Below are 21,045 nucleotides of genomic sequence, written 5' to 3'. Positions count from 1 at the left end.
CAAGAAATATTGAAGTAGTAACAGTTTTTATTATTGAGAAATTGTATTATGGAATTCCTGGAATTTCGGGAAAACCGGGAATGTTTCCTAAACCAACTTGTTTTTTTGTCCTGACTAAGAACATGTTTTGATAGTGGAACAGTTGAAATGGGTGGAAAAAAGGAAAAGGAATAGTCAAAAGAAAACGGTTGGAAATATGGTTGAAAAAGGGTTGAAAAAAACAGGAATTCCTGGAAATTTGTTGAACGTGGAAAAATGATCGTTTGAATGTCCAGGATGCGTTGAATGTGTTGATGTTGGAATGATTTGAATAGGTTGAAAAATGTGGGAATTGTGCAACTTGGAAAAATGTCCTATTTGTTTCAATGGGAACTTCCTGGAAATTTGGGAATTTGGGGAATGATTAGGAGCATGAATGTCCTGAATAAGCTGAATTGTTTGGTGTTGGAATTGTTTAAATCGGTCAAGAAATGTTGAAGTAGTAACAGTCTTTTTATTGAGAAATTGTATTATGGAATTCCTGGAATTTGGGGAAAACCGGGAATGTTTCCTAAACCAACATGTTTTTTGTCCTGACTAAGAATTTTTTTTTTGATAGTGGAACAGTTGAAATGGATGAAAAAAAGGAAAAAGAATAGTCAAAAGAAAACAGTTGGAAATATGGTTTAAAAAAACCCAGGAATTCCTGGAAATTTGTTGAACGTGGAAAATGTATAGTTTGAATGTTCAAAATTAGTTGAATGTGTTGATGTTGGAATGGTTTGAATAGGTTGAAAAATGTGGGAATTGTGCAACTTGGAAAAATGTCCCATTTCTTTCAATGGGAACTTCCTGGAAATTTGGGAATGATTAGGAGCATAAATGTCCTGAATAAACTGAATTGGTTGGTGTTGGAATTGTTTAAATCGGTCAAGAAATATTGAAGTAGTAACAGTTTTTATTATTGAGAAATTGTATTATGGAATTCCTGGAATTTCGGGAAAACCGGGAATGTTTCCTAAACCAACTTGTTTTTTTGTCCTGACTAAGAACATGTTTTGATAGTGGAACAGTTGAAATGGGTGGAAAAAAGGAAAAGGAATAGTCAAAAGAAAACGGTTGGAAATATGGTTGAAAAAGGGTTGAAAAAAACAGGAATTCCTGGAAATTTGTTGAACGTGGAAAAATGATCGTTTGAATGTCCAGGATGCGTTGAATGTGTTGATGTTGGAATGATTTGAATAGGTTGAAAAATGTGGGAATTCTGCAACTTGGAAAAATGTCCCATTCGTTTCAATGGGAACTTCCTGGAAATTTGGGAATTTGGGGAATGATTAGGAGCATGAATGTCCTGAATAAGCTGAATTGTTTGGTGTTGGAATTGTTTAAATCGGTCAAGAAATGTTGAAGTAGTAACAGTCTTTTTATTGAGAAATTGTATTATGGAATTCCTGGAATTTGGGGAAAACCGGGAATGTTTCCTAAACCAACATGTTTTTTGTCCTGACTAAGAATTTTTTTTTTGATAGTGGAACAGTTGAAATGGATGAAAAAAAGGAAAAAGAATAGTCAAAAGAAAACAGTTGGAAATATGGTTTAAAAAAACCCAGGAATTCCTGGAAATTTGTTGAACGTGGAAAATGTATAGTTTGAATGTTCAAAATTAGTTGAATGTGTTGATGTTGGAATGATTTGAATAGGTTGAAAAATGTGGGAATTGTGCAACTTGGAAAAATGTCCCATTCGTTTCAATGGGAACTTCCTGGAAATGTGGGAATTTGGGGAATGATTAGGAGCATGAATGTCCTGAATAAGCTGAATTGGTTGGTGTTGGAATTGTTTAAATCGGTCAAGAAATGTTGAAGTAGTAACAGTCTTTTTATTGAGAAATTGTATTATGGAATTCCTGGAATTTTGGGAAAACCGGGATTGTTTCCTAGACCAACTTGTTTTTTTGTCCTGACTAAGACATTTTTTTTGATAGTGGAACAGTTGAAATGGGATGAAAAAAGGAAAAGGAATAGTCAAAAGAAAACGGTTGGAAATATGGTTGAAAAAGGGTTGAAAAAAACAGGAATTCCTGGAAATTTGTTGAACGTGGAACATGTATAGTTTGAATGTCCAGGATGAGTAGAATGTGTTGATGTTGGAATGGTTTGAATAGGTTGAAAAATGTGGGAATTGTGCAACTTGGAAAAATGTCCCATTCATTTCAATGGGAACTTCCTGGAAATTTGGGAATGATTAGGAGCATGAATGTTCTTTATGAGCTGAATTGGTTGGTGTTGGAATTGTTTAAATTGGTCAGGAAATGTTGAAGTAGTAAAAGTTTTTTAATTGAGAAATTGTATTATGGAATTCCTGGAATTTCGGGAAAACCGGGAATGTTTTCTAAACCAAATTGTTTTTTTGTCCTGACTAAGAACAATTTTTTGATAGTGGAACAGTTGAAATGGGATGAAAGGGTATACGCCGCCTTCCGCCCCAATGCAGCTGGGATAGGCTCCAGCACCCCCGCGACACCAAAAGGGACAAGCGGTAGAAAATGATAGTAAAAAAAATAATAATTTAAATACAGTAAAATTCTGACAAATGAGCTGTACCATTTTACTGTAAAATTGCAGTTCTTATTATTGATAGTAAAAAAAAACTAAAGTAATTACAGTAAAAGTCTGGCAAATGAGCTGTACCATTTTACTGTAAAATTGCAGTTTTTTTTATTCATAGTAAAAAAATAAAAAAAATGCAAATTTTACAGTAAAGCTCAGGTGCCAACATTTTACTGTAAAATTGTTTTTTTATTCATAGTATAAAAAAAAAAATGTTACAGTAAAATTCAGGTGCCAAAATTTTACTGTAAAATTACAGTTTTTTTATTCATAGTAAATACAACTAATGTAAATTTCACAGTAAAATTCAGGTGCCAAAATTTTACTGTAAAATTGCAGTTCTTTTTATTGATAGCAAAAAAAACAAAATGTAAATACAGTAAAATTCTGGCAAATGAGCTGTACCAATTTACTGTAAAATTGCATTTTTTTTTATTCGTATTAAAAAAACAAAATGTAAATTTTACAGTAAAATTCAGGTGCCAAAATGTTACTGTAAAATTACATTTTTTTTTATTCACAGTAAATACAACTAATGTAAATTTTACAGTAAAATGTAGGTGTCAAAATTTTTTACTGTAAAATTGCAGTTCTTTTTATTGATAGTAAAAAAAAAAGTGAATGTAGTAAAATTCTGGCAAATGAGCTGTACCATTTTATTGCAAAATTGCAGTTTTTTTTATTCATAGTAAAAAAAAAAGAAGTAAATTTTACAGTAAAACTCAGGTGCCAATATTTTACTGTAAAATTACAGGTTTTTTTTATTCATAGTAAATACAACTAATGTAAATTTTACAGTAAAATTTAGGTGCCAAAATTTTATAGTCAAATTCAGGTGCCAAAATGTTACTGTAAAATTGCAGTTCTTATTATTGAAAGTAAAAAAAAACTAATGTAATTACAGTAAAAGTCTGGCAAATGAGCTGTACCATTTTACTGTAAAATTGCAGTTTTTTATTCATAGTAAAAAAAAAAAAATTGTAAATTTTACAATAAAATTCAGGTGCCAACATTTAACTGTACAATTTGTTTTTTATTCATAGTAAAAAAATAATGCAATTTTACAGTAAAACTCAGGTGCCAAAATTTTACTGTAAAATTAGGTTTTTTTTAATTCATGGTAAAAAAAACAAATGTACATTTTTCAGTAGAATTCAGGTGCCAAAATTTTACTGTAAAATTGCAGTTCTTTTTAGTAAAATACAATAAAATAATGATGTAGAAGAGCAAAATAAATCATTTGATAATCTATCTGTGTTGGCCCTGCGATGAGGTGGCGACTTGTCCAGGGTATACCCCGCCTTCCGCCCGAATGCAGCTGATATAGGCTTCAGCACACACCCCGCGACCCCAAAAGGGACAAGCGGTAGAAAATGGATGGAAAATAGTGTGTGAATTTAGCATTGAATTGAATTGACCAACTCATTTCATACAATCTCATATCAGGGAGAAATGTGATGTTTGCCTATAGTTAAAATGTGCCATTTGTGTGTGTTTTAGGAACTAATTGAGTACTACAAACACCACTCCCTCAAAGAAGGTTTTAGAAGTCTGGACACCACGCTGCAGTATCCGTACCGGGAAGTGGAGAACTCCACAATGCACCGTTTCAACCGCTCTGGTGGCAACAGTAAGTAGACCTGAGGAGGCGTGGGAGGAAAACAACCCAAATGTTGATCGCTTTTCATCCGTTTGACCTTTTCACTTGACTTCCAGTCAGTTGAAAAACAATATTTCAAAAGGTTGAAGGACATGTTTTTTCCTCAGTCATACTTTTGCACCTGCAGCAGTGATATTTAAAAGGTTGGGCTTTTCAAAATAAGACATTTTGGTGCGATAAGATGACGATACAGTCATTATGAGACACATTTGTTTGATCAATTAACGGCACGTCTTCGTCACGTCGTGACATTGCTGGTTTTACGAGCGGAGGAGCATGTTCGGCAGCGCACAATCACAGAGTACTTACAAGCAGACACAGTGTGTAGACAGAAAAGGGAGAACGGACGCATTTTGGCTTAAAAAGTAAAGATAAAGGTGAAGTTATAACACTGAAACGCCCTCAGGAAGAGGTGCTTTGAAACATGGCTAACTAATTAGCGGCTAATGTTTTAGCTACTTCTAAAATCACTAATCCTCGCCTCCGTGGCGACAAATAAAGTAAGTTTCTTACAAGTATCATTATCACTGCAGGACGAGGAATAGCTAAACATGCTTCACTACACACCGTAGGAGGATACAATAGCTCACCGGCGTCACAGTGTAAACAAACGCCATGGGTGGATCTACACCTGACATCCACTGTAATGATACCAAGTACAAGAGCGTATCTAGTCGATACTACTATGATTACATCAATATTTTTTTAATTCATATTATGTTTATAAACTCAGGAAATACGTCCCTGGACACATGAGGACTTTAATTATGACCAATGTATGATCCTGTAACTACTTGGTATCGGATCAATACTTAAATGTGTGGTATCATCCAAAACTAATGTAAAGTATCAAAGAAGAAAAGAATAAGTGATTATTACATTTTAACAGAAGTGTAGATAGAACATGTTAAAATGGAAAATAAGCAGATATTAACAGTAAATGAACAAGTAGATTAATAATCAATTTTTAGGAACCGAGTCCCTTTGGGACAGAGGACCCTATTGTATTTCTAGCGTTTTATTATTTTACCGCCGCCTGAGCTGTAATTTGACCCCTTTAACATGCTTCAAAACTCACCAAATTGGACACACACCAGGACTGGCAAAAATTGCGATCTAATCAAAAAACCAAACCCCAAAACTCAAAATTGCGCTCTAGTGCCCCCTAGGAAGAAAACACAGACAAAACTGCCTGTAACTCCCAGTAGGAATGTCGTAGAGACATGAAACAAAAGCCTCTATGTAGGTCTCACTTACACCTATATTTCATACACTGACAACCCCCAGCAAAAATCAACAGGAAGTTTGCAATTCCCCCTTCACAACAAAAGTTGCGTAAAAACAGTCACCTTTTTTCAAACATTATCTCCTCTGAGCGCGTTTGTCGTGTCGGCTTCAAATTAGCACAGGAGAGATACTGAACCCTTCTGATTAAAAGTTGATGAAAGAGTTTTAATTACTGCTCCGGTTTGGATTTTATGAGCCCTCAAAGTCGGTCCCGTCCATCACTGCTTGTCCTTTATAATGTAGACGAAATAATAGGTATATAAATGACACAATATGTTACTGCACACATCAGCAGACTAATTAGGAGCCTTTGTTTGTTTACTTACTACTAAAAGACACGTTGTCTAGTAAGTTTACTATTTTATTTTTATTTAACAAATGTAAATACAGTAAACTACTTGTATGTTTACTATTTTATTTAAGAACAAAATTGCAATAATAAACATATGTTTAATGTACACTGAGATTTGTTGTTAAAATAAAGCCAATAATGCACATTTTTTGTGGTTCCTCTTTATTTAGAGAAGTATCGAAATAGTCATCCTTGCAGTTTTTTTTATGCATAGTAAAAAAAACTAATGTACAATTTACAGTAAAATTTAGGTGCCAACATTTTACTGTAAAATTGCAGTTCTTTTTTTTGATAGTAAAAAAAAAAAGAGGAAATTTTAGAGTAAAATTCAGGGGCCAATATTTTACGGTAAAAAAACAAATGTCAATACAGTACAATTCTAGCAACTGAGCTGTACCATTTTACTGTAAAATTGCATTTTTTTTTATTCATAGTAAAAAACAGGTTTTTTTTACATTTTACAGTGAAATTCAGGTGCCAACTTTTTACTGTAAAATTGCAGTTCTTTTTAGTGATAGTAAAAAAAAGAAAAGGAAATACAGTAAAATTCTGGCAACTGAGCTGCTATTTTTACTATAAAAACAGCAGTACTGTTTTTCCATTTACAGTAATATACACTACATTTTGAGGTGAAATTATTGCAACTTACCATATTTTTTTACATTTTAGTTTAAAAAAAGTCTAATAAAATGCATACAGTCGTGATCAAAAGTTGACATACACTTGTAAAGAACATCATGTCATGGCTGTCTTGAGTTTCCAATCATTTCTAGAACTCTTATTTTTTTGTGATAGAGTGATTGGAGCACATACTTGTTGGTCACAAAAAACATTCATGAAGTTTGCTTCTTTTATGAATTTATTATGGGTCTACTGAAAATGTGCTGGGTCAAAAGTATACATACAGCAATGTTAATATTTGCTTACATGTCCCTTGGCAAGTTTACCTGCAATAAGGCGCTTTTGGTAGCCATCCACAAGCTTCTGCTTGAACTTTTGACCACTCCTCTTGACAAAATTGGTGCAGTTCAGCTAAATGTGTTGCTTTTCTGACATGGACTTGTTTCTTCAGCATTGTTCACACGTTTAAGTCAGGACTTTGGGAAGGCCATTCTAAAACCTTCATTCTAAACCTGATTTAGCCATTCCTTTAACACTTTTGACGTGTGTTTGGGGTCATTGTCCTGTTGGAACACCCAACTGCGCCCAAGACCCAACCTCCGGGCTGATGAATTTACTTTATCTTGAAGAATTTAGAGGTAATCCTCCTTTTTCGTTCTCACATTTAAAGCACCAGTTCCATTGGCAGCAGCAAAACAAGCCCAGAGCATAATACTACCACCACCATGCTTGACGGTAGGAATGGTGTTCCTGGGATTAAAGGCCTCACCTTTTCTCCTCCAAACATATTGCTGGGTATTGTGGCCAAACAGCTCAATTTGTGTTTCATCTGACCACAGAACTTTCCTCCAGAAGGTCTTATCTTTGTCCATGTGATGTCAGATGAAACAAAAAATTAGCAGTTTGGCCACAATACCCAGCAATATGTTTGGAGGAGAAAAGGTGAGGCCTTTAATCCCAGGAACACCATTCCTACCGTCAAGCATGGTGGTGGTAGTCAACGTTCCCTCTAAGGTGCGTGCCTGTGCAATTGCGCACTGCTCAAGCGTCCTCTGCGCACGGCAAATCTATGCCACGCACAAAATCAAATAAAAAAATAAGCGCATAAAAATTTTCGACACACGGACACGACAGAGAAAACAGTTTTCGTCATCATTGTTCAAATATTGTAACGTCTGTCGAGACGCTTTGAGGACATGAATTCCATCCATCACTTTACTGAGCAAAACTGTTTATTGTCGGCCATAAACACATCACTAAAACATTAGTAAAAAAAATTATATATATATGGGGCGGTATAGCTTGGTTGGTAGAGCGGCCGTGCCAGCAACTTGAGGGTTGCAGGTTCGATCCCCGCTTCCGCCATCCTAGTCACTGTCGTTGTGTCCTTGGGCAAGACACTTTACCCACCTGCTCCCAGTGCCAGCCACACTGGTTTAAATGTAACTTAGATATTGGGTTTCACAATGTAAAGCGCTTTGAGTCACTTGAGAAAAAGCGCTATATAATTCACTTCACTTCACTAATATCTAGCAAAAGTGGTCATTTTCTGCAGTACAAACCAGACCAATAGCAACTTTGTTATATCAACAGCAGCCGCTCGCTCTTTCTCTCTTGCGCCAACACATGCGCATATGGCACTTAGCCAGTGATGCGTTTACAGCCACACAAAAAGTCGGACAACTCCAACACCACACATAAAGTGTCATTCCAGGTCGTTACACTATGATTTACCAATCAAATGTGTGCTTATTCTAGTGTCATTTATTAGGAATCTTCATTTATAAATATTAACCATGAAATGCTGTTAGTATATTAAATAAATACTAATAAAAATATATTTTTTACAAACAGGAAGTTGCAGGAATGTACACATGATCCCCTGCTTACATCTCATTGTGCAACATGTGAATGTTTTAATGGGAACTAAATGTAATGTCTGAAAGGGGTACAAATTATTTCCAAAGCAGGACCTCCACCCAGACATATAATATTAGTACACAGTTCATGAAAAATGTCATTGTAAGTGGGCCTAAACACTTATATTAGAAAATAACCAGACTGCTGTCATTTGATTATAATAATAAGAGAATGTTGTCTGTCTGGGCATGTTTTGCTGCCAATGGAACTGGTGCTTTACAGAGAGTAAATGGGACAATGAAAAAGGAGGATTACCTCCAAATTGTTCAGGACAAGCTAAAATCATCAGCCCGGACGTTGGGTCTTGGGCACAGTTGGGTGATCCAACAGGACAATGACCCCAAACACACGTCAAAAGTGGTAAAGGAATGGCTTAATTTAGGCTAGAATGAAGGTTTTAGAATGGCCTTCCCAAAGTCCTGACTTAAAGGTGTGGACAATGCTGAAGAAATAAGTCCATGTCAGAAAACCAACAAATTCAGCTGAACTGCACCAATTTTGTGGTCAAAAATTCAAGCAGAAGCTTGTGGATGGCTACCAAAAGCGCCTTGTTGCAGGTAAACTTGCCAAAGGACATGTAAGCAAATATTAACATTGCTGTATGTATACTTTTGACCCAGCACATTTTCAGTAGACCCATAATAAATTCATAAAAGAAGCAAACTTCATGAATGTTTTTTGTCCCCAATAAGTATGTGTTTGTCACTTCTCACAAGAGTATAACACTAACATCCAGTAGCCCCGTGGAGTACAGTTTTGTCAGTTGTGTGCTCTGACACCTTTTCTCTCTCCGCCATCCTTTCAGAGCGTCAACAGTTCACGCTCCAACCTTGCATCTTTGGTTCATTTCTCTGCCCCCCCACACCCTCTCGCTGTCTGCGGCGGGCTTTTCATCCTTTTTTCACAGAGCTTTTAAAACTCACCTGGGAGCACCTTCTTCACAGCTCTACTGTAAAAAAAAAACAAAAAAAAAAGCTGCACAGCCGTTTCAAACACTTCCGTCTGTGATTGTTTTTTTTTTGTTTTTTTTGGAGTCTCATTAGATTGACGAGAGCTTCTGCAGTTTTCAGACCATCGGATACTACAAATAAGTTCCAGGGAAGTTGAATTATCTGGTTAAACCTTGAGTGAAATAACGGCATAATTTGCAGCCCAATTGTCACATGACCCAAATGGTTAAAGGGGAACATTATCACAATTTCAGAAGGGTTAAAACCATTAACACACATATCACATAGTGACGTCACATAGTGACATAGTGACATAGTGACTATGTGACGTCACATAGTGACATAGTGACATAGTGACTATGTGACATCACATAGTGACGTCACATAGTGACGTCACATAGTGACGTCACATAGTGACGTCACATAGTGATGCATCGTTATAAACACCCGTCCATTTTCCTGTGACGTCACATAGTGAAGCCAATACAAACAAACATGGCGGAAAGAACAGCAAGCTATAGCGACATTAGCTCGGATTCAGACTCGGATTTCAGCGGCTTAAGCGATTCAACTGATTACGCATGTATTGAAACGGATGGTTGTAGTGTGGAGGCAGGTAGCGAAAACAAAATTGAAGAAGAAACTGAAGCTATTGAGCCATATCGGTTTGAACCGTATGCAAGTGAAATCGACGAAAACGACACGACAGAATGCGAGGACGAATTCGGCGATTGCCTTCTAACCAACGATTGGTATGTGTTTGTTTGGCATTAAAGGAAACTAACAACTATGAACTAGGTTTACAGCATATGAAATACATTTGGCAACAACATGCACTTTGAGAGTGCAGACAGCCCAATTTTCATCAATTAATATATTCTGTAGACATACCCTCATCCGCGCTCTTTTCCTGAAAGCTGATCTGTCTAGTTTAAGGGACGTTGTGAGCCAAGACATCCAGGGGGTTTAGCTCGCTCGTCTGCGGGAACAAACTGCCGCCATTGCTTGCCGTGCTACCGAGGTCCTTTGTCCCTGAATTGCTCACACACTCCGGCAGATTCAATGGGGGTCTGGCGGCAGATTTCTTTGACTTTATCGTTGGAAATGCATCTGCTTTGAGTGTCGCAGGATATCCACACATTCTTGCCATCTCTGTCGTAGCATAGCTTTCGTCGGTAAAGTGTGCGGAACAAACGTCCAATTTCTTGCCACTTTCGCATCTTTGGGCCACTGGTGCAACTTGAATCCGTCCCTGTTCGTGTTGTTACACCCTCCGACAACACACCGACGAGGCATGATGTCTCCAAGGTACGGAAAACGGTCGAAAAAACGGAAAATAACAGAGCTGATTTGACTCGGTGTTTGAGAAAATGGCGGATTGCTTCCCGATGTGACGTCACGTTTATTATTAGAAAGGCGTTTAATTCGCCAAAATTCACCCATTTAGAGTTCGGAAATCGGTTAAAAAAATATATGGTCTTTTTTTCTGCAACATCAAGGTATATATTGACGCTTAGATAGGTCTGGTGATAATGTTCCCCTTTAACTGTATTGTTGTCTTTAGAAAATAAATTATCTTATATTCAGGTTTCAGCGATTTATAAAAGCATAACAATAGGGATGTGCCCATCAGTATCGGTATATTTAGGGCAAGTCCCAACCATGCCAGTGGGTGCTCGGTGTGTGCGTATTAGGGTTGACCTGTTACCAATATTTTGGTACTTTACGGTACTTTTCTAAATAAAGGGGACCACAAAAAATGTCATTATTGACTTTACTTTAACAAAAAAAATCGTAAAGTACATGAAACATATGTTTATTATTGCAAATTAGTCCTTAAATAAATAGTGAACATACAAGACAACTTGTCTTTTAGTAAACAAACAAAGACTCCTAATTAGTCTGCTGACGTATGCAGTAACATATTTATACACCTATTATTTTGTACACATTATTAAGGACAAGCTGTATAAATTGAATGATTAATCTACTTATTCATTTACTGTTAATATCTGCTTACTTTCTATTTCAACATGTTCTATCTACACTTCTGTTAAAATGTAATTGTCAGGTTCAAACACTGATGACATCTATTAAACAGACAAGAAGCAAGGAATTAAACAGAGACAGAATTCAACTTAGCTCATTGAGGAGAAACATCTGGGCTGTACTCTTAGCACAGTCTTCCACTATCTCATCATCCGTGGCTCACTAGTGCAACAACAACACCAGAAATGTGTCCCGTGAAAAAAAACATGTCAATCAATCAATCAATCAATCAATGTTTATTTATATAGCCCTAAATCACAAGTGTCTCAAAGGGCTGCACAAGCCACAACGACATCCTCGGTACAGAGCCCACATAAGGACAAGGAAAAACTCACCCCAGTGGGACGTCGATGTGAATGACTATGAGAAACCTTGGAGAGGACCGCATATGTGGGTAACCCCCCCCCCTCTAGGGGAGACCGAAAGCAATGGATGTCGAGTGGGTCTGACATAATATTGTGAGAGTCCAGTCCATAGTGGATCCAACATAATAGTAAGAGTCCAGTCCATAGTGGGGCCAGCAGGACACCATCCCGAGCGGAGACGGGTCAGCAGCGCACAGATGTGACCGGAACTCTCTAATAACTAAAGTTCCTTGGGTGAATAATGTAAACTCACTACACCGGTATGTTTTAGCGCTTTCATGGCGAGTTTACTGACAGATATAAGTAAGAACTTTACAATACTTTATATTAGAAATAGAAGCTTATCGACTACAAAGGCGGATGTGCGCAATTTTTCAGCATTTATGCAGATCCCAAATACAGATCAGTAGGTACCAGAAGGTAAGAAAAGTTGCTTTTGCATAATATTGCGAAACAAAACGCCGGATAATATGTCTTACCTTATACACACACCATAATAATACTCCTATGTTTAACGCGCTGACAATCCATCAAGCGGTGTGGCTTCATAGCTTACCAAAGTCATACCAAAACATTTTAATTGATTTTTGAGCGCCGTGTGTAATGTTCTATATTTTCAATGGAACATATAACATTTTGGTGTTTTTTACTTGGAGTCATATTGCAGTCTACATGTATCTCTTATGTGTGACTGCCATCATATTGCAGTCTACACGTATCTCTTATGTGTGACTGCCATCATATTGCAGTCTACACGTATCTCTTATGTGTGACTACCATCATATTGCAGTCTACATGTATCTCTTATGTATGACTGCCATCATATTGCAGTCTACACGTATCTCTTATGTGTGACTGCCATCATATTGCAGTCTATACGTACCTCTTATGTGTGACTGCCATCATATTGCAGTCTACACGTACCTCTTATGTGTGACTGCCATCATATTGCAGTCTACATGTATCTCTTATGTGTGACTGCCATCATATTGCAGTCTGCACGTGTCTCTTATGTGTGACTGCCATCATATTGCAGTCTACACGTATCTCTTATGTGTGACTGCCATCATATTGCAGTCTGCACGTACCTCTTATGTGTAACTGCCATCATATTGCAGTCTACACGTACCTCTTATATGTGACTGCCATCATATTGCAGTCTACACATATCCCTTATGTGTGACTGCCATCATATTGCAGTTTACACGTACCTCTTATGTGTGACTGCCATCATATTGCAGTCTACACGTATCTCTTATGTGTGACTGCCATCATATTGCAGTCTACACGTACCTCTCATGTGTGACTGCCATCATATTGCAGTCTACACGTATCTGCTGATAAAGGACTAAGTGGAAAAAAGAACACAGGTCTCCGTGGTGATTTGGACAAGAGCAGCTGTTGTTGGCGTAATTTTGAGCAGAAATTTTAATGAGGGCTTTTTCTTTTCTTCTGTTGTTGTGGAAGAAAACCGGTAACCATGGTGACTCTTTAATTGCTGCTTTGGGTGTGGGCCCCCCCCCCAAAAAAAATAAAGTGTGAAAATAAATTGTGGCAGTTTAGTAAATACCCTGTCAAAGATGCCATACCTTGATTGATAGTAATGCCACGAGTACAAGACTATTCAACTGGTGGTTTGGGGGCAAAATCCGGCCCAGTAATGACATTACTGGCTGTGTTTACAAACCCCAAAACCAGTGAAGTTGGCACGTTTTGTCATTCGTAGATAAAAACAGAATACAATGATTTGCAAATCCTTTTCAACTTATATTCAATTGAATAAGATACTTAATGTTCCAACTGTTTTAATGCAAATAATCATTAACTTAGAATTTAATGGCAGCAACACATTGCAAAAAAGTTGTCGCAGGGGCATGTTCACCACTGTGTTACATGGCCTTTCCTTTTAACAACACTCAGTAAACGTTTGGGAACTGAGGAGACACATTTTTTAAGCTTCTCAGGTGGAATTCTTTCCCATTCTTGCTTGATGTACAGCTTAAGTTGTTCAACAGTCCGGGGGTCTCCGTTGTGGTATTTTAGGCTTCATAATGCACCACACATTTTCAATGGGAGACAGGTCTAGACTACAGGCAGGCCAGTCTAGTACCCGCACTCTTTTACTATGAAGCCACGCTGTTGTAACACGTGGCTTGGCATTGTCTTGCTGAAATAAGCAGGGGCGTCCATTAAAAATACGTTGCTTGGATGGCAACATGTGTCGCTCCAAAACCTGTATGTACCTTTCAGCATTAATGGTGCCTTCACTGATGTGTAAGTTACCCATGTCTTGGGCACTAATACACCCCCATACCATCACACATGCTGGCTTTTACACTTTGTGCTTATAATAATCCGGATGATTTTTTTCCTCTTTGGTCCGGAGGACACGTCGTCCACAGTTTCCAAAAACAATTTGAAATGTGGACTCGTCAGACCACTTAACACTTTTCCACTTTGCATCAGTCCATCTTAGATGAGCTCGGGCCCAGCGAAGCCGGCGGCGTTTCTGGGTGTTGTTGATAAATGACTTTTGCTTTGCATAGTAGAGTTTTAACTTGCACTTACAGATGTAGCGATGAACTGTAGTTACTGACAATGGTTTTCTGAAGTGTTCCTGAGCCCATGTGGTGATATCCTTTACACACTGATGTCGCTTTTTGAAGCAGTACCACCTCAGGGATTGAAGGTCCGTAATATCATCGCTCACGTGCAGTGATTTCTCCAGATTCTCTCAATCTTTTGATGATATTACAGACCGTAGATGGTGAAATTCCTAAATTCCTTGCAATAGCTGGTTGAGAAATGTCGTTCTTAAACTGCTCAGTTCAGTTTCAGTTTATTTCGAACAATCATACGACACAATGTAATGCATCACACAATTCCAGCTGTTTCATTACAGCACGTCCAAAAAGGAGTAGGAATTTTATCCAATTTCCTTGTTCTCGGTAACAGAACAGTTGGACAATTTGCTCACGCATTTGTTGACAAAGTGGTGACCCTCGCCCCATCCTGGTTTGTGAATGACGGAGCATTTCATGGAAGCGGCTTTTATACGCAATCATGGCACCCACCTGTTCCCAATTAGCTTGTTCACCTGTTCCAAATAAGTGTTGGATGAGCATTCCTCAACTTTCCCAGTCTTTTTTGCCACTCGTGCCAGCTTTTTTGAAACATGTTGCAGGCATCAAATTCCAAATGAGATAATAATTACAAAACATCAAGTTTTCCAGTTCGAACGTTAAATATCTTGTCTTTGCAGTCTATTCAATTGAATATAAGTTGAAAATGATTTGCAATTCATTGTATTCTGTTTTTATTTACCATTTACACAACGTGACAACTTCACTGCTTTTGGGTTTTGTATATAATACTTGCAAATGAGCCTGAGAAGTGTAAGAAGACAATATGTAACAACTGGACAGCAGGGTTATCATCATCTAAATGTTAAATTATTTATTAAAAAACCAAATTGAAACATTGTTATGAAACAATCAACATTAACTACCACATGAACAAGCAACAGTACCAAATATTGGTACCATTGAGTATGCTGGTGTCGATAATTGCTACTGTATCGGTTTAAATGGTATACGTTTCTAGTTGTTCTACGTATATGATGCAAATGTGTCGTGCTTAATATCTGACTTGCGATAATTTAAAAAAATATGTTCAAACTCTTGTGTCAGGTTCAAACACTGATGACATTTATTAAACAGACAAGAAGCAAGTAATCATGCAGAGACAGAGTTCAATTTGTCTCAATGAGGAGAACGCATGGAGCTGCACACTTAGTCACAGTCTCGCCCTACGCTCTAAGGCAGTGGTTCTCAACCTTTTTTCAGTGATGTACCCCCTGTGAACATTTTTTTAATTCAAGTACCCCCTAATCAGAGCAAAGCATTTTTGGTTGAAAAAAAGAGATAAAGAAGTAAAATACAGCACTATGTCATCAGTTTCTGACTTATTAAATTGTATAACAGTGCAAAATATTGCTCATGTGTTGTGGTCTTTCTTGAACTATTTGGAAAAAAAGATATAAAAATAACTAAAAACTTGTTGAAAAATAAACAAGTGATTCAATTATAAATAAAGATTTCTACACATAGAAGTAATCATCAACTTAAAGTGCCCTCTTTGGGGATTGTAATAGAGATCCATCTGGATTCATGAACTGAATTCTAAACATTTCTTCACAAAAAAAGAAATCTTTAACATCAATATGTATGGAACATGTCCACAAAAAAATCTAGCTGTCAACACTGAATATTGCATTGTTGCATTTCTTTTTGACAGACCTTTTAGTGAGAAACCTGAGCTTGTGCTTCACTGAGTTTATGAACTTACATTCATATTTTGTTGAAGTATTATTCAATAAATACATTTATAGAGGATTTTTGAATTGTTGCTATTTTTAGAATATTTAAAAAAAAAATCTCACGTACCCCTTGGCATACCTTCAAGTACCCCCAGGGGTACGCGTACCCCCATTTGAGAACCACTGCTCTAAGGTATAGCTCCCGCGTCCCCAGTCAACATAACTGAGGCCGCCTCTAAAAGGAGTGGTCACACTTATAATGCAAAGCAGGTCCAGTACGCACAATACGTGACGGAATGTGCTGGGGCCTTGTGATTGCCTTGTCTCTGCTTCGTCTGCGTGCTGTCATCTTATCTTCGTTGAGGTCCTTGAAGTCCTTGGCTGTTAGCGGGCTAAAATAAAGATAACATCTGCGGCCCTCAGACAAGAAGTTTTGTCCTTGCACAGATACAAAAGTCTAACTCGAGCACAATAGCTAATTACTATAGCAACGACCTTTATGTGATAACTTAAACATAATTATTCTAACATTTTGTGATAAATCGACCAACATTGCAATATAATCCATACTACTGTATGTTTTTAGACCTGTTATTTTTCAGCAGTTTGTTTTTCCTTGATACATTTGTGCGTCGTCGGACTTCGCACCTCTTTAAAAAAAAAACGCCCACAGTCCGCATTGGTTCACCTTTTCAATATGTCCGTCTCCACCCCACACACAATGCCGCTGCCAAGCTGCGTCTTTTAAGCAATGCCAGTGGGGGGGGGGAGAAGAGAAAAAGCCAGCGTGTGCACGGCCAGACCGAGCCACAGCGCTCATCAATTGGTTGTTGAAAGGAAATGTCTTTCTGCTTTTCTACTTGTGGTAACATTTGATTTTGAGGCCAGGATTCTGCTGCTGAGACAGCATGCTGAGGGTCACAGTGTTGGCAGCAGGAAAGTAAACGGGCGGGTTTTCGAGTCGTTTGCTTGCTTTTTTAAAAAATAACTTAAAAGGGGGAACTGCATCTTTTTTAGAATTTTACTTATTCACAATCATGAGAGACAAGAAGACAAAACAACGTAACAAACGGCTCGTTCTTGGTGGCTAGCAATGCATCTAATGGGAGCAATCAATTTAAATCACTTTAAAATGCATTCAACCATCAACAATACTTCATTTACGTTCTGTAACCTGTATAATAACCAAACTGCAGCAACATTGTGATTGTATTGATATTAAAGTGACTCACTCAATGGACAGTCTGGGATGTTTCCTGTTGATTTTGACTAAGCACTCCATTTATGTCGACATAGCTTGTCTCCCAAATCTCTTTCATCCCCCTCTTCCTCCGACGCCTCACTCTTCCTTCGTGCTCACTTCTATAACCAGCAGTATATTCAGCGTCAAAAAGTATAAGGTTGTAAATCCTCATTTGTCCAAAAATAGTTGTCTGTCACACTCGTGTTTGATTCCGGAAGTAGGACAAACATTTGTTGCCAGAAGTCAGAAGTGCGCTGCTATGGAAACAGATATCAATGCGCGGAATGAATCAGTCCCGGAAATGATGAAAATTGTCAAAATACTGTAAATATTGAACATATTACATATATTATATATTTATACTTATACTACATTATATATATACTTGCAGTGTGTATATTATACATATTACATATTGTTATGAAGGTGTCTGTTACTACTTTATATATATACTTGCAGTGTGTATATTGTACATATTACATGTTATGAAGGTGTCTGTTACTACATTTTATATATATATATACTTGCAGTGTGTATATTGTACATATTACATATTTTTATGAAGGTGTTTTGTTACTACATTATATATATACTTGCAATGTGGATACAAAACGTTGATGGAGGGTTTTGAAGTTGTTTTAGAGGACTTTGAAGTCCAATTAGCCACATCTTTCAAGCGTTTTTTTTATCATCTTTAAAATCCCCCACCCAAAAAATGACATGTGTTCTTGTCTCTCATAATGATTGTGAATGATAGGCAAAAATAAAAATAAAACGTTCATATCAGGCTGACGTGGAGATCTAAATGTGTGGTAAGTTCAGTCCATGAAACTGCTAATTAAAGCTTTGTTGACAGTATTAAACTGATAGTAGGTTCCAAAATGATGCATCTGGGATGCAGCTGGTGTCTGTGGTTCCTCCTCCTGCATGGACGCCACAAGAGGTTGCTCCCTTAGTGGGCTGATTAGCGGTCCTTTCACAGCATATCAATAACGTGGGTCAGTTAGCGCGTCGGCAAGCAGCGTGTTTCTCCCAAGGTGTACTGGTTTTGTAAAAAATACACTTCATTTAAGAAATGTCTGGTTTTTGCAAGAAAGATGGATAATGTTCAATAAGCTCTGCAAACCAGAACAACAGTATTACAAACTGTCAGGTTCAAACACTGATGACATCTATCAAACAAGACAAGAAGCAAGGAATCAAACAGAGACAGAATTCAATTTAGCTTAATTGAGGAGAAACGTCTGGGCTACAGTCTTCCACCACGCTCTGACGAAAGATTTTACGCCTCTTCTTTTATTTGGACTTTCCCTGATTACATGGCAACAGCTGTTTCTTTTAAAGGAAGGGGGGTTGTAAACAGCCGTCGCCTTTGGTTACAAAACAGTTCAAAGAAGGTCCTGCTTAAAGTTAAAGTTAAAGTACCAATGATTGTCACACACACACTAGGTGTGGCGAAATTAATCTCTGCATTTGACCCATCACCCTTGATCACCCCTGGGAGGTGAGGGGAGCAGTGAGCAGCAGTGGTGGCCGCGCCCGGGAAGAATTGTTGGTGATTCAACCCCCAATTCCAACCCTTGATGCTGAGTGCCAAGCAGGGAGGTAATGGCTCCCATTTTTATAGTCTTTGGTATGACTCGGCCGGGGTTTGAACTCAGGGCGGACACTCTAACCACTAGGCCACCTACTCAGCCTCTCCGCTTTGTAGATCTCAGGTCAAGACAACATCTTCCTGTGGATTACAATAGATCAAAGAAACCGACACCTTCATGTCGCTTCCCATCCTACACAGTGTGTTCAAGCCTTTTGATTGTTAAGATCAAAGACAGCTTTTGTCCTCTCGCCGGGAACTCATTGAAACACAAAGTTTTGTGATAACTTAGATACAATAATTCTGACACAAATCGTTATAACCGTGATGATATTGCTGTAAGGCAGGGGTGTCAAAGTCATTCTAAATCGGGGGCCAAATGGAGAAAAATCTACTCCCAAGTGGGCCGGACTGGTAAAATCACGACACGATAACTTAAAAATAAAGACAACTTCAGATTGTTTTCGTTGTTTAAAAATAGAACAGGTACATTCTGAAAATATACAAATCATAATATTGTTGGTTTGTTTTTTTACACTTACATGTTGCGGGTAATAGTATTCTACCTTTATTTGTCGTTATTTATACTTTCTGAATAAAGGATGTGATAATGTTCATCAGTCAACTCACTGCTGTTCATTTTCAATCCATCAAGATAAGAAAATATCAAAATCAAAATGCAGGATGTTATGTAGTTTTCTCATTTTCCTCGACTAGTGCACTAACAGAGTGTCCGCCCTGAGATGGGTAGGTTGTGAGTTCAAACCCCGGCCGAGTCATACCAAAGACTGTAAAAATTCTTCCCTCAAGCCGTAAGACTCTTGAACGCATCATAATTAAATGATCCCCTCAATTCCCCCCAAAATGGATTAACTCGCTGGAATAAAAAAGACAATATAACATACATCCATAAACGGACGCATGTGAAAAAGTGATATATTTACCTGTACAGTAATCTATTTATTTATTTATATGTATTTATTTACTTTATATATATATTTATATATATTTCTTTATTTATATATGCACCGTATTGCTTTTTTATCCTGCACTACCATGAGCTTATGTAACGAAATTTCGTTCTTATCTGTGCTGGAAAGTTCAAATTTGAATGACAATAAAAAGGAAGTCTAAGTCTAAGTCTAAAAATGGGAGCCTTTACCTCCCTGCTTGACACTCAGCATCAAGGGCTGGAATTGGGGGTTAAATCACCAAAAATGATTCCCGGGCGCGGCCACCGCTGCTGCTCACTGCTCCCCTCACCACAATTTCGCCACACCCCGTGTGTGTGTGTGACAGTCATTGGTACTTTAGCTTTGACTTTAATCATGTAGTTTATGTTTTGTAGATATGTAGCATCATCTACAAAGATACAAAGAATGGCTATTGTGACATCTAGTGGACACATTTAGAACAGCAGTTTTTTTTTTAATTTTAAATTTCGGCTCATTTTTATACTCCGCAAACTCATCCTGATGGCCGGATAAAACCTGTTCGCGGGCCTGATCCGTACTACTAGTACAAACCCCGTTTCCATATGAGTTGGGAAATTGTGTTAGATGTAAATATAAACGGAACACTGATTTGCAAATCATTTTCAACCCATATTCAGTTGAATATGCTACAAAGACAACATATTTGATGTTCAAACTGATAAACTTTTTTTTTTTTTTTGCAAATAATCATTAACTTTAGAATTTGATGGCAGCAACACGTGACAAAGAAGTCGGGAAAGGTGGCAATAAATACTGATAAAGTTGAGGAATGCTCATCAAACACTTATTTGGAACATCCCACAGGTGAACAGGCTAATTGGGAACAGGTGGGTGCCATGATTGCGTATAAAAGTAGATTCCATGAAATGCTCAGTCATTCACAAACAAGGATGGGGCGAGGGTCACCACTTTGTCAACAAATGCGTGAGCAAATTATTGAACAGTTTAAGAAAAACCTTTCTCAACCAGCTACTGCAAGGAATTTAGGGATTTCACCATCTACGGTCCGTAATATCATCAAAGGGTTCAGAGAATCTGGAGAAATCACTGCACGTAAGCAGCTAAGCCCGTGACCTTCGATCCCTCAGGCTGTACTGCATCAA

General features: G+C 37.7%; 1 protein-coding gene across 2 annotated transcripts in view; it reads left to right on the top strand.

The window, feature by feature from the left end:
* LOC133609850 (guanine nucleotide exchange factor VAV3) overlaps positions 1 to 21,045 on the top strand; it is a 253,478-nt gene that overhangs the window by 221,061 nt on the left and 11,372 nt on the right. For both annotated transcript variants that reach the window (XM_061965862.1, XM_061965861.1), the window contains exon 25: positions 4,089 to 4,218. In XM_061965862.1, coding sequence (XP_061821846.1) covers positions 4,089 to 4,218 — 130 coding nt within the window. The remainder of the gene's footprint in view (positions 1 to 4,088; positions 4,219 to 21,045) is intronic.

The sequence above is a fragment of the Nerophis lumbriciformis genome, linkage group LG07 (assembly GCF_033978685.3).
Source record: "Nerophis lumbriciformis linkage group LG07, RoL_Nlum_v2.1, whole genome shotgun sequence".
Lineage (NCBI taxonomy): Eukaryota > Metazoa > Chordata > Actinopteri > Syngnathiformes > Syngnathidae > Nerophis > Nerophis lumbriciformis.
This window is presented reverse-complemented; position numbering and strand designations above follow the sequence as displayed.